The sequence below is a fragment of the Pipistrellus hanaki genome (genome assembly GCF_964339955.1).
Source record: "Pipistrellus hanaki genome assembly, chromosome: 16".
Classification (NCBI taxonomy): domain Eukaryota; kingdom Metazoa; phylum Chordata; class Mammalia; order Chiroptera; family Vespertilionidae; genus Pipistrellus; species Pipistrellus hanaki.
In genome coordinates this window covers 30,628,299-30,650,479 of record NC_140518.1, presented here as the reverse complement: position 1 = coordinate 30,650,479, position 22,181 = coordinate 30,628,299, and the positions used below count along the sequence as shown (strand labels likewise).

Genomic DNA, 22,181 nt, shown 5'->3' with positions numbered 1-22,181 from the left:
CACTCAGTGCCGCTTAATTAAGGTAATTAATGTAAAATCATCACCTAATGAGAGGTGGCACTGGCTGTGGCTCACCAGGTGGAAGGCACCAGCTGCAGGTGTGGGGAAGGGGGCAGGAGGGGCTGATGCCAGGCTAGGTGCCCCCCTGCAGGCCTAGGCTGACTCTACCTGACCCCCAAGCCTACCATCCCCATTGAAGCCCACTGGGCCAGGCTGGGCTCAGTCCTGGGCCTCTCCACAAAGGAGCAAGCTGTTGGCTCTGCCTGCCCCAGCCTTGGCCCAGGCACAAGCCCCGCCCTAGATGCCCACCCCCTCATGTAAGCCCTGTGACTGTTGTTTGCTGCCGCCTCATTTTTTTTCATCAGAATGCAAAAGCCGTTACCAGGCAACCTTGAGAGGAAGACCTGCCACAGCCCTGGATTGCCATCAGGAAATGTGGAAGACAAACGCCCTGCCCTCCGCCTCCACACCGAGGGGAGAGCCCTGATGGCCAGAGACAGAGCCTGAGGCCTAGGCAGGGAGGGCCGGAGGGAAAGGGATAGAATCAGCCAGAATGAAGCAGGATATAAAGTTGTTCCTGCCTGGCCAGTGTGCTCAGGGGTTAGAGCATCGGCCTGTACACCGAAAGGTCACGATTTCAATTCCCAGTCAAGGGCACATACCTGGGTTGAAGGTTTGATCCTTGGCTCTGGCTGGGGCATGTGCGGGAGGCAATCAATCTATGGTTCTCTCTCACATCAACCTTTCTCTCTCTCTCTCTTTCCTCCCTCCCGCCCTCTCCTCCTCTCTCTAAAAAATTAAATATAAATCAATGGAAAAAACATCCTTGGGTGATATTGAGCCCCTGCCATGTGACCACAACCTTAGCCAAAGGCTGGGGCCCTGAGCAAGACCCTTTCAATGTCCTTCTCATGAGAATAGCCTCAGGGTTCCAGAATCCCTGACAGCCCAGTTTGGACCACAGCTCCTCCTAACCTGCTCATGTCCAGCCCCACACCTCCCTTCAGGGCACTGCAGATATCTGTGCTGGCTAAGGCCAGGGTCTGAGCCGCCCACAGCACCGAGGACAGCTCAGAGAAATCTTGCCCGCTTCAGCAGGGGTCCAGGCACTGGGCTAGGCTCTTTCTTGAGAGATCCAGAGAAGCCCTTTTATGATGAGTGGGCACAAGCCCATTCAGGTCCCATCCTCTCCAAGCAGTCATTCTCCCCCAAGGGCTCCAGGTCTTTCTGGGCCTGGCACCTGCCTCTGACTGTGCTTGGCATTCCAAGAGCTCTCCCACTGCCAGCCTCCATCCTGGCTTGGTTGCTCCCTATACCATCTGGAGCCTGGGCACAGCTGCCCACTGTCCCTGCCCCAGTGCCCCAGGTGGCCCCATTGGAACACACTTCTCTCCTGCCAGGCCAGCTGCCAGTTTAATGGCCAAAGCACCCAGTTCTTCCCTGACATATCAAGAGGTGTTATTTCTGACAACCTCCTCTTTCATGAACGGCCCATTTGAGGGGGGCCAGAGGGGTACAGGCAGCTCTAGCCCCTCTGCCCATCCTTAAAGCAGACCCTGCCCCGTAAGAGTTTATGAAAGAGAATCAGTTCAGACAGAGTACAGAGGCTGCTGCGGGCTCCAGAACTGGAATTGAATTTCCAGTCCTACCCGGCTCTGCAGCCCATCTTGGTGACTGGGCTAAGCTCCTGACCTTCTCCGGACTTCAGCCAGAGATTGAAACAGAAGGCCCCTCCCAGCTACTCAGTCTGAGTCTGGCTCCTTTCCTTGGCTCAGAAAGCTCCCGCATGGGCCATCCTGGGCAGTGGCACCTCAGGCCCTTCACCCTGCTTCCAGGCAGCTACAGAACCTGGGAGGGGAGGGTGGCTCCCAGGCTCAGTGCTTCCCTGGGAGCCCTGGCAGGCCGGCGGGTGGGGTGGGTAGACAGCCAGCTATCATCATGGCAATGGCATGGTCTTACCAGAGGAGGGCGCAGGTCTCCTCAAGAAAGGGAAAGAGGCCCACTCTGTGCTGAGCCCCTTGCAGGCAGCAGTCCTAACTGAATCCTTACAGCCCCAGGAAGTGGCAGGATTATCCTATTTCACGGGTGAGACTGGGGCTCAGAGAAGTCCTGTAACTTCCCCAAGGACCTTTCAACTTATCAGTGATAGAGCTTGGATCGATCCCAGGACTCAAGAACCCCTGTCCTTCCACTAGCCCAGGAGATTGGCCTGGGTGTGTGATAGAAGCGACGGGATTCCCACGTGTCCTGGTCCGGCAGGGTTCCAGAGGTATTCTGAACGGGCCAATCAACTCAGGACCCTGCCACCAAGCAGGGCCAGAGGATTTACCACGTTCACCCGGATCTGAGGCACCATCATGATAGATTAAACAGAGAAGGTAGCCCGGAGACCAGGATGGCAGGACAGGCTTTATTGGAGGGAAGGGTACCCCTAACGGCTGCTTCCACGGAGAGGTGCGGAAGAGTGAGCGAGGGGCTTACAAGCACCTTTAAGGATAGAAGGCGGGGCTTAGGGCACTCAGCACACGCTGATTGATTAGGGACCTAGGGACTTAGGAATGGCGTAGGGTATTTGGCAGGTGCTGAGTGGTGGTTCAGAGCTCAGGAATGTCTGGCCGCAGGTGGGGTTTACGTCTGTCCATCAACTGAAGGAAGGGAGGATCTATCAGTGTGGCAAATCCAAAGAGGGGGTTCTGGCTGGGACAGTGGGAGGGGGGAAGGGGGGAAGGGGGGAAGGGGGAAGAGGGGAAGGGGGGAAGGGGGAAAGGGGGGGAAGCCCAGCCCTGCCTGCTCCTGTAAGACACCCACATGGAATTCTTCCAGATTGGGGGAGGGGCTGGGGTGCTGTGCCTGAAGACAAAGCCCTGGACCAGGAACCAGGAGCCCTGGCCTGGAGTCCTGGTTTTGTCCTGGAATTACTGTGGGACCCATAGAGGAGCTCTCAGCTTCTCTGATTACAAGTTTTCCTCAGCTCTGGAGTTGGAGTAAACACAGCCTGACCTGCTTCCCTTACTGAGGTTTAGTGAGATCTGAAAGGATACTGGGTGTGAACGAGCTTTTGAACTCACGGTGGAAATTGTGATTATACTATTGGCATGAAAGAGCACGTGAATCTTGTGCCAGGCCATGTGTTTGAGGGAGCTGTGTGCATGCAAGCGGGCCTATGTCAGAGTACACATGTGTGTGTCGGTGGCCAGGAGAGTGTAATGGTGCAGGGGCTGTGGTCAGTTGCAGGGGATGGGAGGCTCAGGTGCTAGGAATGGGGCTCACATACACGCCATCCTTGAGCTCATTCACCTATGCATGGTTGTACTAGGGCAACTGTGTGTAAAGACTGGTGGCACCATCCCACCTCTGAGTCACACCATTAGGGCCTGTTCTGGAGACCCGACTGGCAGCTTCTATGGGGACAGGTCAGGCCGAGGGTCTGGAGGATGGCAAAGGACAACCTGTATCCTCCGCACATCCCATCCAGGAAAGAGTCAGTCTCCTCAAAGTGGCTATATTTCCTTCCCTGAACTGACCCTCTGGTCAGTGTTAATCTGGAGTCCTATGGGAATTGTCCTCATCTCCCTCTGCTTCTCTCTGCCCCCTGCTTGGCCCCCAGCTCCCTTCTTGTCACTGGCTAGGAGTGTGAAAAGAGAGTCCTCGTGAGCAGAACTGACATTTCAATCTGTCTCCCAAGTTCTTCAGGAGCCTGCAAATTGCATCAAGGCTTCATCACCATCCTTGTCCAACACCCAGGCCTGTCTGGCTCCTGTCAGGCCTGGCCCTCAAACAAGCGACAAATTACATTCCAGCTACTGCAGCGGGCCTGCACGTAGGTGTCTGAAACCTGAGGGACCAGACAGTCTCTGGCCAAGAAAGGGGTGCTTTGTGGATGTGATCCCCAGGGAACCCAGTGGCCTGGAAGGGAAACTGACACAGGATCGGGTAACCCCCAGGTGTGCCTGCTGCCACTCATTCATTCATTTATTCATTCATTCATTATACTTTTCCTAGGCATCTACTCCTTGCCAAGCCTGTGCTGGACACTGGCACTATCAAGATGAACCAGCCAAGCCCTTGCCCTCAAGGAGTTAAAAATCTCTGGGGATGCCAAAACCGGTTTGGCTCAATGGATAGAGCGTCGGCTTGGGGACTGAAGGGTCCCGGGTTCGATTCCGGTCAAGGGCACGTACCTTGGTTGCGGGCACATCCCCAATAGGGGGTGTGCAAGAGGCAGCTGATCGATGACTCTCTCTCATCGATGTTTCTAACTCTCTATCTCTCTCCCTTCCTCTCTGTACAAAATCAATAAAATATATTTTTTTTAAAAAAATCTCTGGGGAGGCAGATACTTAAAAAGGCAATAACCCAGACCCTCTCAATTCCATGCACTCATCACAACCATCACCACCACACTGGGCTAGGAGCCAGGCCAGCTTAAGGGGGCATTGCCTTCCCCAGACCAGAGGCCTCAGCTCCCAGTGTTCCCAGCTTGACAGGTTTCTGAGGGGAAGAATGGCTGGTGGGAACACAAATCTCAGCATCTTGGAAAAAGCCAAGTCAGGCCAAGTTCCAACTCCCTGCTGTACCTGGCAGGCCTGGGGCCTGGGAATAAAGATGTCTGCAAGTCTATCTGCGGGCGACAGTCCCATGAGGTCCGGAGGAAAGGAGCTGCCTTTGCCTCCAGCAAAGCAAGACTCTGCTGTGTAACACTTGTGTGTGATCTTTTGCAAGTTCCTTAGCCTTTCTGTTTACTTATGGAGATTTTACCACCTACCTGATACCTGTGGGGAGGCTGAAATAATATCCATAAATAGCACAGGCTTGGCATGTTATGGGTGCTCTGTAAATGGTAATTATTGTTGTTGCAATGATGCTGTTGCTGCTAGCAAAACCAGCAGGGTCAGGAGCTGGAAGCTAGAGGTCAAAAGGGTGTTTATGGGAACTGGGGAAAAATGCTAATTCGTTTCTACTTCTCTGCCTTTGCTTCCAGAGTAATTTCCCAGTAGAGATGTCCTCCCTTCCTCCTCCTCCTCCTCCTCCTCCTCCTCCTCCTCCTCCTCCTCCTTCCAGTCCATCCCCCCCACCCCCACCCCAGGCACTCTCAGACCCACCTGCTCTGTGCGCTTTCCCTCTGCCTGCAACTCCTCCACTTCCCCCTAGAGGATTCCTGCTGCACGCGTTCAGTGCCACTTAAGGCAGAATTATATGCTGCCTGGCATCTCTCGATAATTACAGATTCCACGTGTGTGAGTCTTGTTTGCCCAACTCTGGAATCACAAAATCTCCAAGTTTGAAGGGGCCTCCTCCAGCCTCCGCCTGCCGCAGGAATTCCCTGAGGAATGTCACCAGCAGATGGCCAGGCAGCCTCCACCCAAATGTGCCATGGTGGAGAGCTCCTGGCGGAGGAGGCACTTCTGCCCAGCACCCTCTCTTATCATTCTCTTCAGCCCCAAAGACCCTCTAGGTCTTTTCTCCCAGCCAGGGTCGTCCTCAGGGCACATCTGTTCTCAGAACCCACAGTCTGAGGGGCCCAGAGCCTAATATGGCCATCTCTGGACATGGCTGTGTTCAGCCTCCTCTGGCTTCTCAGTTCACAGGTCTCTGGGGAGGACTGTACCTCCAGCAGCCCACACATTCCCTCTCTCCACACACCTTGATTGAGAATGCCAGTGAAGAGGAGTTGTGACCCAAAATGCCACCCTGGGTAGAGGACAGGTGGGGAGAGCCCAGAGCAAAGGAACTGACTGGCCTGGCTTGAGAGGCAGCGGGTGATGGCCCTGAGATCTGAAGGGAAGAAGGGAAAGCAGTCCCTGGGCAGGGTCCTGCATAGGCAAATACCCAGAGGGCGGGCGTGAGGCAAAGTCTGTGGCTGCGGTGCAGGGATATGAGGCTGGCAAAGCCCCCGGGGCCAACTGCGAGCTGGCAAGTTTGGACCTTGTCCTCTGAAGTCACCGACAGGGTTTGGGTGGGAGAGAGACATGATCTGATCTGAGGCAGCTGAGACCTGGCAGATGATTTGGGGATAGGAGGTGTGAAGGCCATTGTCTAGGTGAGAAACAATAGGGGAGATCTGAGCCAAGACAGTTACAAAGGGAGGAGAGGAGAAACCAACCTGAATATTTGGAAGGTAAGACTGGGAGGGACCTGGTGACTCACTGGACGCCACTTAACTAGCCCACGTGGTTAACCCTTGCAGGCCCTGCCTCAGAGCAACATGGTAGGGAGCCTGGAGATCCTGTAGGTGAGTGTTTCTGAATCACCTGGGGATCTTGTTAAAATGAAGAGTATGATTTAGTAGATCTGAGGTGGGGTCTAAGATTCTGCATTTCTTACAAGCTCCCAGGTCATGCTGATGCTGCTGGACCACATTTTGAGTAGCAAAGGCCATTTTATAAGATGAGGGAACTGAAGCTCAAATGGTCAACATACTTGTCCAAGATTACATGGTTAGGGTGAGGTCCTAGATTTCTGGGCTCCCAATCCAGTGCTCCTTGTACCAGGCCACCCTGCTACTTCCCCTCCCGGTACAGGCTGTTGCTAGTCCATGTTTGTTTGACTGAACGGAGGCTGGGGCCTAGAAGGATGCTCCAGGGATTAAGGGCCTGAGGACTGGAGTGGTGGCAGAGTGACCTGTGACAGCCAGAGCGAAGGATTGGAAAAAGAGGTTACTGAGAATAGAAGAGAGAATAGAATGGTGATGGCATGAGGAGGCTCATGGTATAAAGCCAGCGGTCCGCAGGGGCCACGTTGGGCAGGGCCTTGAGGGCCACAGCAAGAAGTTTGAACCAGACACTATGGGCTTTGTGGGCTCATTGGAGAGCCACCAGGGGATTTAAACACAGAAGCATCATGATCGGCAACGGGATGAGACTATGACCTGGCTGTAGTTCAGAGACACTGATGTGGAGGGTGGAGTGGGTTAAGCCCTGCAGACGGAAAGGCTGGCCAGGAGGCTGCTGCAGTGATCTAGGTGAGAACAATAGTGAGGTACCAGGGAAGTGGCAGTGGGGATGAAGGGTAGTGAACAGATTTGGATCCACCTGACAGGACTGAATGACTGACTGGATGTGGGAGATGAAGGAGGAAGCAAGGTGCCAGTTACTGACTTGGGCTTGCAGGTGGATGGGGAGGTCATCCTGAGATGGGGAGCCAGGGGAACGGCTGGCTGGGAGAAGAGGGTGGCTCAGTATGATGCAGATTGGATGTGGGGTGCCTGTGAGGCACCTAACAGAGGAAGTCCTGGGGAAGCTGAGCACATGATCTGATGGTTAAGACTTTACAATGCCAACCTGGCTAGGTAGCTCATTTGGTTAGAGCGCCATCCTGATATGCCAAGGTTGTGGGTTCAATCCCCTGTCTGGGTGCATACAAGAATCAACCAATGAATGCATAAATAAGTGAAATAGCAACTCTCTCCCCTGCTCCCCTCTCAAATCAATTTTAAAAATAAAAATAAAAATAAAAATAATACCTCACAATGTTGGCCAGGCTTTCAGACACCATCTAGTTCAATGCACCTACTCCATCCCCACTTTACAGATGAGAAAACTGAGCCCAGAGAAGTGAAAGTACAGGAAGCAGCAGGTGTAGCTGAAGAGCTTTGAGACAAACATGCTTACAAATCTTGATTCTGCTAATAATCTCTGTGTGACCTTGGATAACTTGCTTACTGTCTCTGAACTTCAGGTCCCATCCCACAAGATTACTGAGAAGGTAAAATGACCTCCTTCTGCACTAAAGTGCCCAGCTCAGAGCCTGGGGGCACCAATGCCCAAGGGACACTGAGGATTGGCCAGGCCCAGGGCCTGCAGGAACCGACAGGCAGTAAGACTCAGCAGGACAAAGCCTGACTGCTCTGCTTTGCTGTCTCTTCCATCGGCAGGTCCGGAACATCAGCCTGCGGGAAGGGGAGACGGTGACTGTGGAGGGCTTGGGGGGACCTGACCCACTGCTTCTGGCCAACCAGTCCTTCCTGCTGAAGGGACAAGTCATCCGAAGCCCCACCCACCAAGCAGCCCTGAGGTTCCAGAGCCTCCCACCACCTGCAGGGCCTGGCACATTCCATTTCCACTACCAAGGTAAGCCCAGGCAGCAGAGGAAGAACCAGCCCAGACTGGCTGCCTTCCTGGGGTCTCTGGTGCTATGACAGCATGGGGGCATGGGGAACAGGGAGAGGCTAGTAACATACAGCACAGATGCCTGGTGAAGCTGCACACAATTGGAGGTGAGTATTGCACATCTGACCTTTCCAGAACCTTCCCTCCTCCACCTGCAGAGAAGTGGTCTGGAAGGGAAACTAACACAGGATCAGGTAACCCCCAGGTGTGCCTACTGCCACTCATTCATTCATTCATTTATTAATTCATTCATTATACTTTTCCTAGGCATCTACTCTTTGCCAAGCCTGGCACTATCAAGATGAACCAGCCAAGCCCTTGCCCTCAAGGAGTTAAAAATCTCTGGGGAGGCAGACACTTAAAAAGGCAATAACATTATAAGCTTTCCCAAAATGCAAAGGGGTCAAGGTCAGGGACCATGTGGAAGTGCTTAGCTACTGGCCTGGCCTTCCTGAGCTGTATAACCCACCCTAGCCCTGGCCTATGCCCCAGTCAGCTCAGAACTGGAAAGACCGTTGAGACAAACATGCTTACAAATCTTAATTCTGCTAATAATCTCTGTGTGAGCTTAGAGAACTTGCTTACTATCCCTGAACTTCAGGTCCCATCTCACGAGATTACTGTGAGGAAACAGAGAAGTGGCATTGTGTAATGGTGACATCACAGACCAGGCAGATCTGTGTTTGAATCTCTTCGCCGCTGGCTATTGACCTTGGACAGGACCTCTTCAGCTTTCCTTTTCCTCTGTTGTGAGATGAGAACAAAAAGCTCCACATTAAAGTCAATGATAAAGATTAAACAAAAACGGTGCATGTCCAGTGCTTAGCACATGCTCCATGAAGGAACCAGAAACGTTTTAAAGAGCTAGAAGGATGGGAAGGGAGAAGGGGCTTGGAACTGTACCCCTTCCCATAGGCATCCCTCCCAGCACCCCCTTCCCCAGGCAAAGTCTTCTTCTTTTTTCTTTTTTTCTTTTTTGATATATTTTATTGATTTTTTTACAGAGAGGAAGAGAGAGATCAGCTGCCTCTTGCACACCCCCTACGGAGGATGTGCCTGTAACCAAGGTACATGCCCTTGACCGGAATCGAACCTGGGACCTTTCAGTCCACAGGCTGATGCTCTATCCACTGAGCCAAACCGGTTTCGGCAAGACAAAGTCTTCTTGATCTCTTGTGCTGCTGCAGGAGGATAGCTGGTTTAGATGGGGGCATGCTAATGGGGAAATAATTGGTGTGAACAGTTACAAGATTGCTTTGAATTGTCACGGACCACTTCCTTGGCCCTGTGGGGGGCCGCAGCCGAGGGAGGAGGGCAGGCCCTCCTCTGAAGATGCAGATGCTTGAAACCCACCTGAGGAGCACTCACCCCTTCCGGACTTGACCACCCAAACTGGGAGAACAGCCTGGTGTGGCAGCAGGGGTTTGGTGGTGGGGCTGGCCAGGGGCTTGGCAGAAGCAAGAGGCCAGCTGAAGAAAGGGTGAGCATCTAGGCGGCCCAGTCAGCCTCCCTCATGGCTCATCAATCCTCCTAAACAGCAGGCATAATTTCACGCCATGGTAACCTTCTCTCTTGCTGCAAATTCCTTTGCGCAAAAACCCCGGACCTCCTCTCTGTTGGGCCAGACAAAGGTGGCTGAAGGCAGCAATTTGTAGGCCCTACCGGGGGAGCAGACCCACGTAGGGGCTGGGAGAGCTAGGCCAGTGCTGCCTCCTTCTCAGCTCCCAGAAGCCCTCCCTCCTCAGCCCAGTTTTTGTCAATGATCAGCTCTTTCCCTAATGAGTGTAATTCCCCTAATTATAGACTGAAATTAGCCCTGATCCCAGAGATGGGAACAGGAAGAGCATGTGCTCACACGCGTGTCTCCCTGGGCTGGAGAAAGAGGGTGCCAGCAGAGGGGGTGAGGGACCCCGTACCAATACTCCTGCTGGACCTGTCCAAGATAATACTGGAGATCACAGAGATGGGGCCCCACAAAGGCCTCCACTGCAGAACCACATCCCAGCTCCCCTCCCACAGCCTCAGGCAGGGTGAGCAGGCAGGGAGCCCTGCCAGGCATCCCCCTCCTCCCTCCTGAGCGTTCCTGGCACCGGACTTGGCTCCAGAAACAGACACCAGGGAGAAAATAGCTCAACAGATTGCAGTGGTGAAGGCACTCCGGGAGCCGTCGTCATGGCAACAGGAGGAAGCTCATCCTGCAAAGTGGCACTTTACCCACTGTCAAGTCCGGGGGCTTTGTCATCCGCCCCCAGCATCCCGCTCTCACCTCATCCCAGCCCAGTTTCCTAATCCGTGAGACAGGGGGCCCTCCCTTCCCAGAGTTGTGACAAGAACTCACAGAGAAGATGTAAGTGATGAGCATGACCTCTGGCTCATGGCCTAGAACTCCCCGAGTACCACGCCCTCCGCTCTGGGTAAAGATCCCCACACCCTTTTCCCCACCCCACCCTGGCCTAGAGTTTCTTCCCACATCATTGTGAGTGGCTGCCCTGAACAGCCGCTCAGGTCAGCCTTGTCTGTTCCGCTCAGGTTTCCCTGACTCCTAAGCCCAGGTCTGTTTCCCTGACTCCTAAGCCAGGGGAAGCAGGTGGGAGAGGGGAGATGCAAAGCAAGTGGGCTCTATAGCCAGGAGGCTCAAGGGCCCAATCTACCCCTTATGGGCCGTGTGATCAGGGCAAGCCCCTCAGTCTCTCCAAACCTTAATTTTCCTCCTGAAAACGGATTAATACCCCTACCTTGCCTGCCTTCCTCCTAAGCATGTTGTAGACATCAAGTAAGAAGAGTATGAAGATATTTTAGGAGCTGGAAGGTGAATGCCAGTGTGAGGTGTTTTTATGAATCAAGATTATAAACAACAGCAGGCTGGTGTGTTCAGTATTTGTTCTGTGCCAGGCACTGCACATCTGTCCTCTCATGTAACCTCTCATGAAACAACATCGTATGTAATATTCTAAATGGATGGACAGACAAGGAAATGGGCACAGAGAAGTTAGGTAACTTGCCCAATGTGGCACAGCAAGTGTGGAGCCTAGGTTCAAATCCAGGCCGTCTGACCCCAGAGCTCACTTCCTAAGCCCTGCCCTGTACTGTCTGCCAATCACAAGTAACCAATCATTGGTCATTCTCTTAAGAACCCTGTGAAAGCCCAGCCAGCATGGTTCAGTGGTTAAGCATTGACCTGGAAACCAAGAGGTCAGGGTTCGATTCCTGGTCAGGGCACATGCCTGGGTTGTGGGCTGGATCCCCAGTGTGGGGAGTGCAGGAGGCAAGCGATCAATGATTCTCCTTCATCATTGATGTTTCTGTCTCTCTCTTCCTCTCCTCTTTTCCTCTCTGAAATCAATAAAAAAATTTTTTTTTAAAGGAACCCTGTGAGAGAGGGAAGAGTAGGTATCATCCTCCCCCTTTCAAGACCTAAGACCCGAACAGGTGGGAAAAATCACTAAACTTGATTCTGGACCCTGGTCAGCCCAGAGGCAGCTCCTTTTCCTATTCACACAAAGGCCCACAGAGGCTAGCGGAGTCCCTGCCTGGACCCCTCTTTCCATCCACCTGGTGCCATCAGTAGGGTCACCCTCCCATCCCAAGACCCAGGAGTGGTCAGTCCCCATCCCTCCCCCCGCCCCCCAGGGGTCTGCAGACTCTGTAGCCCAAGGCTTTCCTTTCAGCCTTTCTCCTTGACCCCTCCAGATCTCCCTCCCCACCTCAGACCCAAGCCCTGACCCCCATTTTAGCTACCACCCCAGCTTGGCCCCAAGTTGGAATTGACCAGGTTGTTCTGTAGGATTTGCTGCCACCATTTGGTTGTATTTGGTATGACAAATCTAAAAGCTACCACGTTTCCTAGGGCACCTTGTCCCTCCCCCAACTTCCTGGAAGGCGTGCCTTACCTCCTCACCCTTGCCTATCCTGCTTTTTTAAAAAGCGCACCACCTTGCCACTGAACTTTTTAGCATTTCTCAGTGAACATTAGGAAAGTTTTTCCTGTCTGGCTTCAGTCTTTCCTGCTGCCATTCATATTTGTCCCCTATGGGAAAAAATAATATAAATACATTAGTATAGGCTTTTCACTGTTTCAATGCTTTCACATCTTCAAGTCTTTCAGTAATATTTTTTGAAGATGTACAACCAGCTGGATTCCAGGGATGCCAAGCTGAATAAAACACTACCCCATTTATTCTCACAATAACCCTGTAGGTGGGCTTTCACCTCATCTAACAAATGAGGACACTGTGACACCGATAGGCCAGGTAACCTGCCTGAAGTGTTAGGACCTTGGACCACAGCCCACGCTACGGAGCCCGAGGGGTCAGTCTCTTTTCCGGAAACTCCTGATGCTTCCCCAAGTGACACCACCAGGCAGGCTGGCGCCGACCCCTTTTGCCCTGGCTGTGACCCAACAACCCCTCAGCACAAACACACACACACAATGTCACCCAATCTTTCTCTGCAGCCTATCTCCTGAGCTGCCACTTTCCCCGACGTCCAGCTTACGGAGCTGTGACCGTCACTAGCCTCCATCCAGGAGGCAGTGCCCGCTTCCATTGTGCCACTGGCTACCAGCTGAAGGGTGCCAGGCTCCTTACCTGTCTCAACGCCACTCGGCCCTTCTGGGATTCCCGGGAGCCCATCTGCATTGGTGAGTGGCCCCAGGGGACTCAGTGCTGAACGGGGGAGTGAGACGGGGGTGCTCAGCTCTGTGCTCTGTTGCTACGTAGTAGTACCGTCACAGGCTCCCCATAAGGAAACCAGAAAACGGTTTCACGTGCCATTGGAAATCACCCAACCCACACTTAGCGAGCACCTACTCCATAGAGGCACCACAGGTAGAGAGACCGGAATTCAGCAGGGAGCGTGCCCTCAACGAGCCACCCTTCCAGGAAATGGGGGAAGAAGAAAGCATCTGAGTCATCAACTCTCACAGCAGGAAGTAAAAAATACCAATGAAGAGACAGACGTGACCTGGAAGGAGAGAGAGCAGCCACTCTTAGCTGGGCATTGACAAATGGCACTGAAGGTCTGACATTTCAGTGGACAGTGACACAGAGGAGAGTGAAGGGAGTGTTTGAGGCCTGAGGCTTGTGAAGAAGACAGAAGGAGCGGAGCGCCTTGAATATCAGCCCAATTGCTAGGGTGGGAGCTGTTTAAGGTTTTGGAGAGGAGGAGAGAGGAGCTCAGAACTATTCCCCGGGAAAGCCAATCAGGTGGTGTCCAGAGGCTGGGAGGCCAGCCAGGCAAGCGGGTTTGAACTTAGTGACTTTGGAAATAAAGAGTAGGGAAGAGATTCCAGAGACACGGATGAGAGAAAGGGCGGGAGTGCAAGGAGCGACTCCCAAGTGCTGCTGGCAGGAAAAAGATGGAGTGTTTAGTTTGCAATAGGAAAGGCAGTTTGGGCTCTTTTCCTTTTTTTTTTTTTTTTTTTTTTTTTCTTAGCTTGGGCTTTTGAACCTTATTTTCTTCTATACACTCTTCCTGGCACAAGCAGAGGTGAGTGAGCCAGGCATGGGCTGTCCAGTGAGACCAGCAAGCAGCTCGGCATGTTCAGGGCAGACACAGCTGGGGTGGGACAAAGTAGAGAGCAGAGGGGACCCACAGGAGGGCAGGCTTCTCCAAAATGAGGAAGGAGTCGAAGCAAGCTTCTCACGGAGTGGCATGGAAGGATGACAAGAATGTTAGCCTGGGAGGAGGGGTGGATTCCTGGGGCAGCGTGTGCAGGGGTGGACTTGGTGAGCTGTGCCTAAAGAAGGGGGGAATAAGGAGAGGCTGAGGCCAAGTCCAGAGATCAGCTTCATAAAGGGCTGAATGTCAGCTTAGCCTCTGTCCGGGGGTCACGGGGAGCCACAGAGGAATTTAAGTGTAGGGTGGGGCATGGTCAGATGGGAAGGGCCTTCTATTCTGAGTGCAAGCAAAAGGTGGCTGTGCCCTCTCTGCAGAGAAGCGGAGGAGACCCTCACCACAACCCCCTCTCCATGCGGCCTACTCAGTGAGAGCCCTCTGCTGTCTTGAACATTTAGAGACCAAGGCCCTGTGTCTTGGCAGCGGCAGGGTCCGAAGTGCTCTGTCCGGGAGAGGAACGTGCTGCCTGAACCAGCCACGCTCCTCTGACCTGAGACCCCTTCACTGGCCCCTCTTGGCAGCTGGGCGTCTATGGCCAAGGCACTGAGCAGTCCTTGGGGATGGGGACAAGTGAGCTGCTCAGCCGCTCCTTGCTAAAGAGGACAATCCCAGGCCGGAGGAGGCAGTGCTGGAAAGGCCCTCGAGGGTCAGCCCAGGAATGACGGTGGCAGTGATGCTATTTCAGAAAGTGTTCGAGGCCATCACCTGACTAGTCGTGTCTACTCAGGGCACAGAATTTGGAGGTGAATGGCATGCACACCATGTTTGTCATCCCTGATCTAGTCCTACTCCCCTGTTTACACTGATTCAATCATTTGATTCAACAAATACTGAATACCAACTCTGTGCCTGGCCTGAGAAGACGGGCCTCTCCCCCAGGGGATCCTAGTTAAGGGACATACCCAAACAGTAACTGGTTTTAGGAAGTGGCATGAGGTAGAAGTAGTAGATACTCCCAAGAAGGTTGGAGCCTGGGTAAGAGGCTTTCATAAAGTCCACCCGGGGGCAGTCAGGGAAGGCCTCCCGGAGGAGTTAGCAGAGAAGGAAAGTGACTCACCCAGGGCCACACAGCCAGGCCATGGCAGAGCTACCACATTCCAGAGAGTTGTATATGGATAGTCCCAGAGATGTGAACGGTTAGGAGGCAGATTTCGGAGTCCAGGCTGCCTGGAGCTGCAGGGTTACAGGGGCAAAGGATTGACCTTCAGCACCACGAAGGCAAAGATGGCTGCTGCCCCACGCACAGGGCACGGAGCTGGGGAAAGCACGAAGGCTTGGTAGGCTGCCAGGGACCCAGCCAGGGGCCGTGCCCACAGTTCTGGCCTTGTCTCCCAGCTGCCTGCGGCGGAGTGATCCGCAATGCCACCACCGGCCGCATCGTCTCGCCTGGCTTCCCGGGCAACTACAGCAACAACCTCACCTGCCACTGGCTGCTGGAGGCTCCAGAGAGCCAGCGGCTGCACTTGCACTTTGAGAAGGTTTCCCTGGCAGAGGATGACGACCGGTGAGGGGATGCCCTGCAGGGTGGGCTTGGTAATACCCTTCTGGAGGGACAGTAGTACACAAGCATGGGTCACACCCCACACGGGTCAGCAACCAGCCACACAGCTGCCACTCTACTGACCCAGGCTCATCATCCGCAATGGGGACAACGTGGAGGCCCCGCCCCTGTATGATTCCTACGAGGTGGAGTACCTGCCCATTGAGGGCCTGCTCAGCTCCGGCCGACACTTCTTCGTGGAGCTCAGCACCGACAGCAGCGGGGCAGCTGCAGGCATGGCCCTGCGCTATGAGGGTGAGCCTGATGGGGCCTACCCAGGGTGAGGGGCTAAAGTGGGGGTTTGGGCCCAGGGTCTCTTCTCTCATACCCTCCCCCTCCATGCCATCATCACCTCCTTCCAACTCAGCCCTTGCTCACCTGGCACCAAGGCCCTCTCTCTTCATCCCTTCCTTCAAGTCCAGGATTCCTACCCCATCTGCAGGAGACCCCTGCCTGGCCCCAGGCCCTCTGGTCCAAGTGAATGAATTCTCTAGAATTTTAAGAGCAAAAAAGACCCAATTCTTGGGGAAGGAGAATTGCTACGAGACATTCTAGAACTACTCATGCATGCATGCATGCATGCATTCATTCAAAGCTTGAGTGCCTTCTATGTACTAAGCACAAAATTAGGTGCTAGAAATATAACAGTGATCAAGAAAGCCTCGTGAGCATAATAGGGATGGGTGTTCTGGGCTGTTCCTGCCCCCTGCTCCAAGCCCAGAATAGGCATTTGTAGTCAGGATGGGGAAAGCCCTAGGAAGGGAAGTAGGAGGACATTTGCCCCGTTTGTCCCAGTGAAGGCTGAGCTGGGCCCTGTGGTTTGCAGCCTTCCAGCAGGGCCATTGCTATGAGCCCTTTGTCAAATACGGCAACTTCAGCAGCAGTGCGCCCTCCTACCCTGTGGGCACCACCGTGGAGTTCAGCTGCGACCCTGGCTATACCCTAGAGCAAGGCTCCATCATCATTGAGTGTGTTGACCCCCATGACCCTCAGTGGAATGAGACAGAGCCAGCCTGCCGAGGTCAGTAGGCACAAGCAGAGATGGGCCTGCCATGGGCAGGGAGCAGGGTGGGCACCGGGGAGCCAGCCACAGAACCTGGGGCCACAGAGTCCCAGGGATGTGTCTATTCAAGCTTCCCTGAGGGAACGGTGGGGACTCCCAGCAATGGGTAGGCACTCCTGTGGGCAGATGGCAGCTCCAGGACATGGCACTGGGGGGTGGGGGGATGCGGAGGGGATGTGCCTCCCGGGCCTCCCCTGCCTTCCAGCTGTGTGCAGTGGGGAGATCACAGACTCAGCCGGCGTGGTGCTCTCCCCCAACTGGCCGGAGCCCTATGGCCGAGGGCAAGACTGCATCTGGGGCGTGCACGTGGAGGAGGACAAGCGCATCATGCTGGACGTCCGAGTGTAAGTGCCCACTGGGCTCGGCCACGCCAGCTCCTAAGCCACGGAGACATCTCTTGCCCAGCCCATCCTGGGGCCCCAAGGCCCGCCCTCCCTGACAGTCCTACTCCATAGGCTGCGCATAGGCCCTGGTGATGTACTTACCTTCTATGACGGGGATGACCTGACAGCCCGGGTTCTGGGCCAGTATTCTGGGCCCCGAGGCCACTTCAAGCTCTTTACCTCCATGGCCGATGTCACCATCCAGTTCCAGTCAGACCCTGGGACCTCGGTGCTGGGCTACCAGCAGGGCTTCGTCATCCACTTCTTTGGTGAGTTTGCCTTTGCCCCACCCTGTGCCTGAGGGAGGAGGGATGCTAGAATGCAGACCCCAAAACATGCAATTCAGAGAGGCCAGGGTGATGAGAAGCCTGAATGCTGTTGTCTGACAAGGCAAAGCTCAAAATATTCTGGGCATCACCTGAAGTTCGCCTTGCTCTCCGTCTTCCCCCAAGGCCCCGTGGGAGAAAGGGACCTTCTGTTGCAGCAAGAGGGATTGGGTGGGCAGCAGGCAGAACTTCCTAACAAAAATAGGGAACTAAGGGAAAGTATTCCATTCTACCTTTCTGATCATCTTTAATAAAAGTAACAATTTCCCCCCTTTACCCGGCCCATCTCTCAGGACCGAGAAACTGGCCAACAAGTATTTGGAGCTAAGGTCAAAGCCAAGGTGATAAACCAGGAATCAAGGAGACAGTCATGTCAGGGACGAGGAAGGAGGGGCACTTGAGTGGGGAGAGTGAATCACTGAGCAGGCCCAGGCCAAGCCCAGGACAGAGTGGCAGGAGTCGAGTGTCCTCAGGAGGAGGGAAGCCAGCACTCTGGGACTGGCGGAGGGTCTACATCTTTTGCCCCTGTGCCCCTAGAGGTGCCCCGCAACGACACATGTCCAGAGCTGCCTGAGATCCCCAATGGCTGGAAGAGCCCGTCACAGCCTGAGCTGGTGCATGGCACTGTCGTCACTTACCAGTGCTACCCTGGCTACCAGGTGGTGGGGTCCAGTATCCTTATGTGCCAGTGGGACCTAACCTGGAGTGAGGACCTGCCCTCCTGCCAGAGGGGTGAGTGTACCTGTTCCCCACGTGCTCCTCCCAATGCAACTATTGTACAAGCCTCTCTCTCGGACTGTGAACCAGACTCCAACTGTTATCAGCTGGTATCCTGGAAGTTCTTCCACCTCTCATAGCCTCAGTTTCCTCATCTGTGAAATGGGACAATACCTTTCCATAGAGTTATCTACAAAGTACTCCAAGTATTTCGTTCCTGGTAGCTGGCCAATCAGTGTTTGTTGTCATTGTTTTAATCTTCATTGTTGAAAGTATTACATATGTCCCCCTTTTCCCCCCATTGACTCCTTCCAACCCACCCCTCCCCCCACCCCAGGCCTTCACCACCCTATTGTCTGTGTCCAAGAGTTAAGCATATATGCATACAAGTTGTTTGCTTGATCATCTCCCCCACCTTCCCTCTAAGACTCCTCTCTCTGTTCCTTGCTTCCACATCTCTGGATCCTCTCTGTTCATCAGTTTATTTTGTTAATTAAATTCCATCCATCAGTGTCTGTTGATTCTCATGGATTGGAAGGGGACAGAGGTGGGGCCCCACAAGCAAAACGGTAGTGACAGATAACTGGAGGGTGAAGCTACCTGGCATGAAGATGTTGGCCGCCTGGCACAAAGCCCAGGAGGACTGGCTTTCGCTGAGTTCTTCTTGAGCTACTTCCTCCCCATCCCCCTTCCCCCACACACCCCTAGTAACTTCCTGCCATGACCCTGGGGATGTGGAGCACAGCCGACGCCTCGTATCTAGCCCCAAGTTCCCCGTGGGAGCCACGGTGCAGTATATCTGTGACCAGGGTTTCGCGCTGACGGGCAGTGCCATCCTCACCTGCCATGACCGCCAAGCCAGCAGCCCCAAGTGGAGCGACCGGGCCCCCAAATGTCTCCGTAAGTGTCACATGGGTAGGAGGGGAAGCCTCTGGTAGGCGATAAAAGATGCTGCCCCCGGAGGCTAGGGGCTTGGCACCCTCACTAGGCTCCGCCTGCTTTGCAGTGGAACAGCTCAAGCCATGCCACAGCCTCAGTGCCCCCGAGAACGGTGCCTGCAGTCCTGAAAAGCGGCTCCACCCAGTGGGGGCGACTGTCCACTTCTCATGTGCCCCTGGCTACGTGCTGAAGGGCCAGGCCAGCATCAAGTGTGTACCTGGGAACCCCTCACACTGGAGTGACCCCCCACCCATCTGCAGGGCTGGTGAGTGACCTGCCCCCCTCAGCCCCCCTGCCTGGCCCATAGGGCTGCTCTGGCAAAGAAGTCAAATGTTGAGAACTGGAACCCACTGCCCACACCCCCTTCATATTACCCTTGGTCTCCCCAGTCTCTGCCCGATCTTCCTGACCTGGTGACACCAAGACAAATGCTGGGGTGGGCTCTCCTTGAACAAAGCCTTCCCATGACCAGCCCACTCCCTGCCTTAGTGGTTAGGCCTGTTGGACTCCATCACTGCCCTTGGCCCTCCCCTCTTGTTCCAGCCTCTCTGGATGGCTTCTACAGCGGCCGCAGCCTGGATGGTGAGCCCCACGCTCGAGGGCCAGGGAAGTAGTCTCTTCTGCTGGTTCTCATAGATCCCAGGCCATTGGGTTCCCCAAGGAGGGTGGATTGGAAAAGAGAGAGGTCTGGGACTAGCAGGGGGAAAAGAAGGAGCTGTTCGCTGAATTTCCCTGGGCAGAGAGGCAGGGCTGTGGGCTCTAAGTGACCGGGACCTCTGCTCCAATCCCACCCTCTGTGCTTTCAGTTGCCAAGGCACCTGCTGCCTCCAGCACCCTGGACGCTGCCCACATGGCAGCTGCCATCTTCCTGCCACTGGTGGCAATGGCGCTCTTGGTGGGAGGTGTGTACCTCTACTTTTGCAGGTGAGTCTGGCTCCCATTCCCATCCTGCACACCTGCCTCACTCCTGCCCCGCACTCTACACACAGGCTTCTCTGTCCCACAGGCTCCAGGGGAAAAAACCCATGCAGCTGCCCAGAACACGACCCCGCGCCTATGACCGGATCACCGTGGAGTCAGCATTTGACAACCCAACCTACGAGACTGGAGTAAGTACCCAGGCCAGCCCTGACACCCTATCCAGCACCCGATGCTATGCTCCCCTGGGCAGGTCCCCCTGAGGGCCCTATCCATTCCTCTTGCTCTTTTCCTTTTCCTCGGGAAGGTGGACTGCGGGCTGGCAAACTTTATGCAAGTTTCCAACTCCCAGCAGTCTCTTTCCTTTGCAGGAGACGAGAGAATATGAAGTGTCCATCTAGGTGCAGGGAAGCCAGCTCAGCCCTGCATCACAGCGGAGCCCCCAGCTTCCTGCTGTCCCTCCACCTCCTGTACATACCACCTGGGAAGAGACACCACTAATCTCTCACGAAGTTGTGCCCTTCCCCACCTGCAATGCCCACCGGGACCTATTTTCTTGGTACCACTGCCCAAGAGGGCCCTTCCTTGGGTCCAAGTCAGGGGGCATCTGCCTCTGGGCAGAACACAGCTGGAGCATATGCACCAAGACACCAGCATTTCGCCTGACCCTCCTTCACGCCCTACACCTCGAGCCTGGAATTCAGAGGCAGAATGGAAGCGCCTTTCTCCACGTGACCACCGTCCAGCCCTGGCATAGAGCACCGTGCAGCGGCGTGAACGTGATGGTGGCAGAAACTGCGCCATGGTGCTCCTCATAGGGCAAGCACCAGTGGCCAAAACTGCTCTCAATAGTGACCTCTGGGTGGTCCCGGCCCATGCCAATGTCTGCCCCTTGAGAAAGCCGCTAGTCCTTCTCTAAAGCCTCAGGAATGGACAGTTCTGCCCCTGTCCCTTCCCAGTGGAGGCAACAATTCTAGGGGATCGTGCGGGGCTTAGAGACCTTACCCAAGCTAAGGTTGGGGTTCCGTAGGTACTCATGCTCCACACCAAAGCAGGAAGCCCCCCTGCTCCCCTACCCTGAGGAGAGAAAGACCTCCTCCTGATGGCCAGTCTGGCTGTTAAACATCCCCTTTCCCATGAATCCCTTCTCCAACTCCAACCACTTGCCAGACTCTCCCCCTGGTCACCATTTTGGGGTAAGGGGAGTGGGCAGGCATAATCTGGAGAGGTGTAGAAGTCTAAGGGTCGAGGAATTTGGCACGGAGCAGGGGGTCAGCGGCCCAGGAGCTGGTTATAAGCCACTTTGTATATGTAATGTATCATATGCAGTCTGGCCTCCAGCCAGAAAATAATCTTCTATTTCTGTTGTTTCCTTATTAAAATGGTGTTTTGGAAAAAAAAAAAAAAAAGCAATGGCCATGTGGATGGTGCTTCTTTGAAGGGAAAGGAGGTGGGAGATAAATGGGATGAGGGCTTCAGGAACATAAGGCATGCTGGACAGCAACTAATAATCCTGGCTGATATGGTTCAGTGGTTAAGCATCAATCTCTAAACCTGGAAGTCACGGTTCAGTTCCCGGTCGGAGAATATGCCCGGATTGGGGACTCAATCCCTTGTGTGGGGGTGTGCAGGAGACAATAATTCTCTCTCATCGTTGGTGTTTCTCCCTCTCTCTTCCTCTCTGAAATCAATACATATATAAACAATTATAGGTGCTACAGAGTTCACTGTCCCAACAAGGTCAGTGCCATAGATGACAGTGAAATATGAAGTCCAGGTGTGAGAATCCAAGAACCCAATTGTTCATCCACCTCAAAGCCTCATTCCCCCTCTTTTCCAGGTCTAGAACTACAGGGCAGCAAACACCCAAGCCCCTTCTCAATGTCACTGTATTGCTGACAAGGCTCAGGAAGCCTGACACATACATCTCTTCTTCCTCTTCTTTCCCAGCTAGCAAGACTTAGGAAATTGGAACAGGAACCAGAGACAACTCCTAAACATGAGGCTCTAGTCTGCCTTGGCCTCAGAAAACATCCAGACTGTCAGGAGCAGGAACAATGCAGCTTAGAGGTTTGGTTCCTACTTTAGCAAAAGCCCCAGATTCCAGAAAGCAGTGGCTGGATGGGATCTGCTTAAGTTAGCCAAGTTTGGTCCCTTCCAGCCCCTGTGCCCATTCCCTGTGGCCCCAAGCACCTCCTGAAATGAAAGTGTTTGCCCAGCCTTGATCCACAGCACGCATGTCCATACTCAGTGTGTGCTCTGCATGGCTGCCTCCAGAATAAGAGCAAAAAACAAGCAGCAGGGAATTAGGGGAACTCAGAAGCCAAAAGACAAATCTCTGAAGGAAATAACAACAGCAACCAGCACCTTCTGTTTCTACAGTCTTCCAAAAGAGAAGTCTTAATTACTTATGGCTGACCACCTCTTGGCTCTAGCACAGGCCACCTTGAAGAATGGAGTAGCTGTCCAGGCAGAGTGCAGTGCCTAGATTAGCCAAAAGAGGTCACTTCTGAAGGTATCTGTATCCCACCTACTCTCTCTCTCCCCTCAATCCTCCTTGAATAACCACGG

General features: G+C 54.0%; 1 protein-coding gene across 13 annotated transcripts in view; it reads left to right on the top strand.

The window, feature by feature from the left end:
- SEZ6 (seizure related 6 homolog) overlaps positions 1-21,019 on the top strand; it is a gene marked incomplete at its 3' end in the record, with an annotated part of 46,197 nt that extends 25,178 nt beyond the window's left edge. For 2 of the 13 annotated variants that reach the window (XM_084862883.1, XM_084862875.1), the window contains exons 4-17: positions 7,874-8,069; positions 12,562-12,747; positions 15,060-15,228; positions 15,353-15,519; positions 16,091-16,285; positions 16,533-16,671; positions 16,783-16,979; positions 17,574-17,768; positions 18,462-18,653; positions 18,760-18,957; positions 19,182-19,274; positions 19,499-19,616; positions 19,699-19,801; positions 19,966-21,019. In XM_084862883.1, coding sequence (XP_084719009.1) covers positions 7,874-8,069; positions 12,562-12,747; positions 15,060-15,228; positions 15,353-15,519; positions 16,091-16,285; positions 16,533-16,671; positions 16,783-16,979; positions 17,574-17,768; positions 18,462-18,653; positions 18,760-18,957; positions 19,182-19,274; positions 19,499-19,616; positions 19,699-19,801; positions 19,966-19,998 — 2,181 coding nt within the window. Of the gene's footprint in view, positions 1-365; positions 478-7,873; positions 8,070-8,375; positions 10,610-12,561; positions 12,748-15,059; positions 15,229-15,352; positions 15,520-16,090; positions 16,286-16,532; positions 16,672-16,782; positions 16,981-17,317; positions 17,378-17,573; positions 17,769-18,461; positions 18,654-18,759; positions 18,958-19,081; positions 19,618-19,698; positions 19,874-19,965 lie in introns of those variants that run through there. The other 11 variants (XM_084862882.1, XM_084862881.1, XM_084862879.1 and 8 more) reach the window with 11 other exon arrangements.
- Between the last annotated feature and the right edge of the window lie 1,162 nt (positions 21,020-22,181).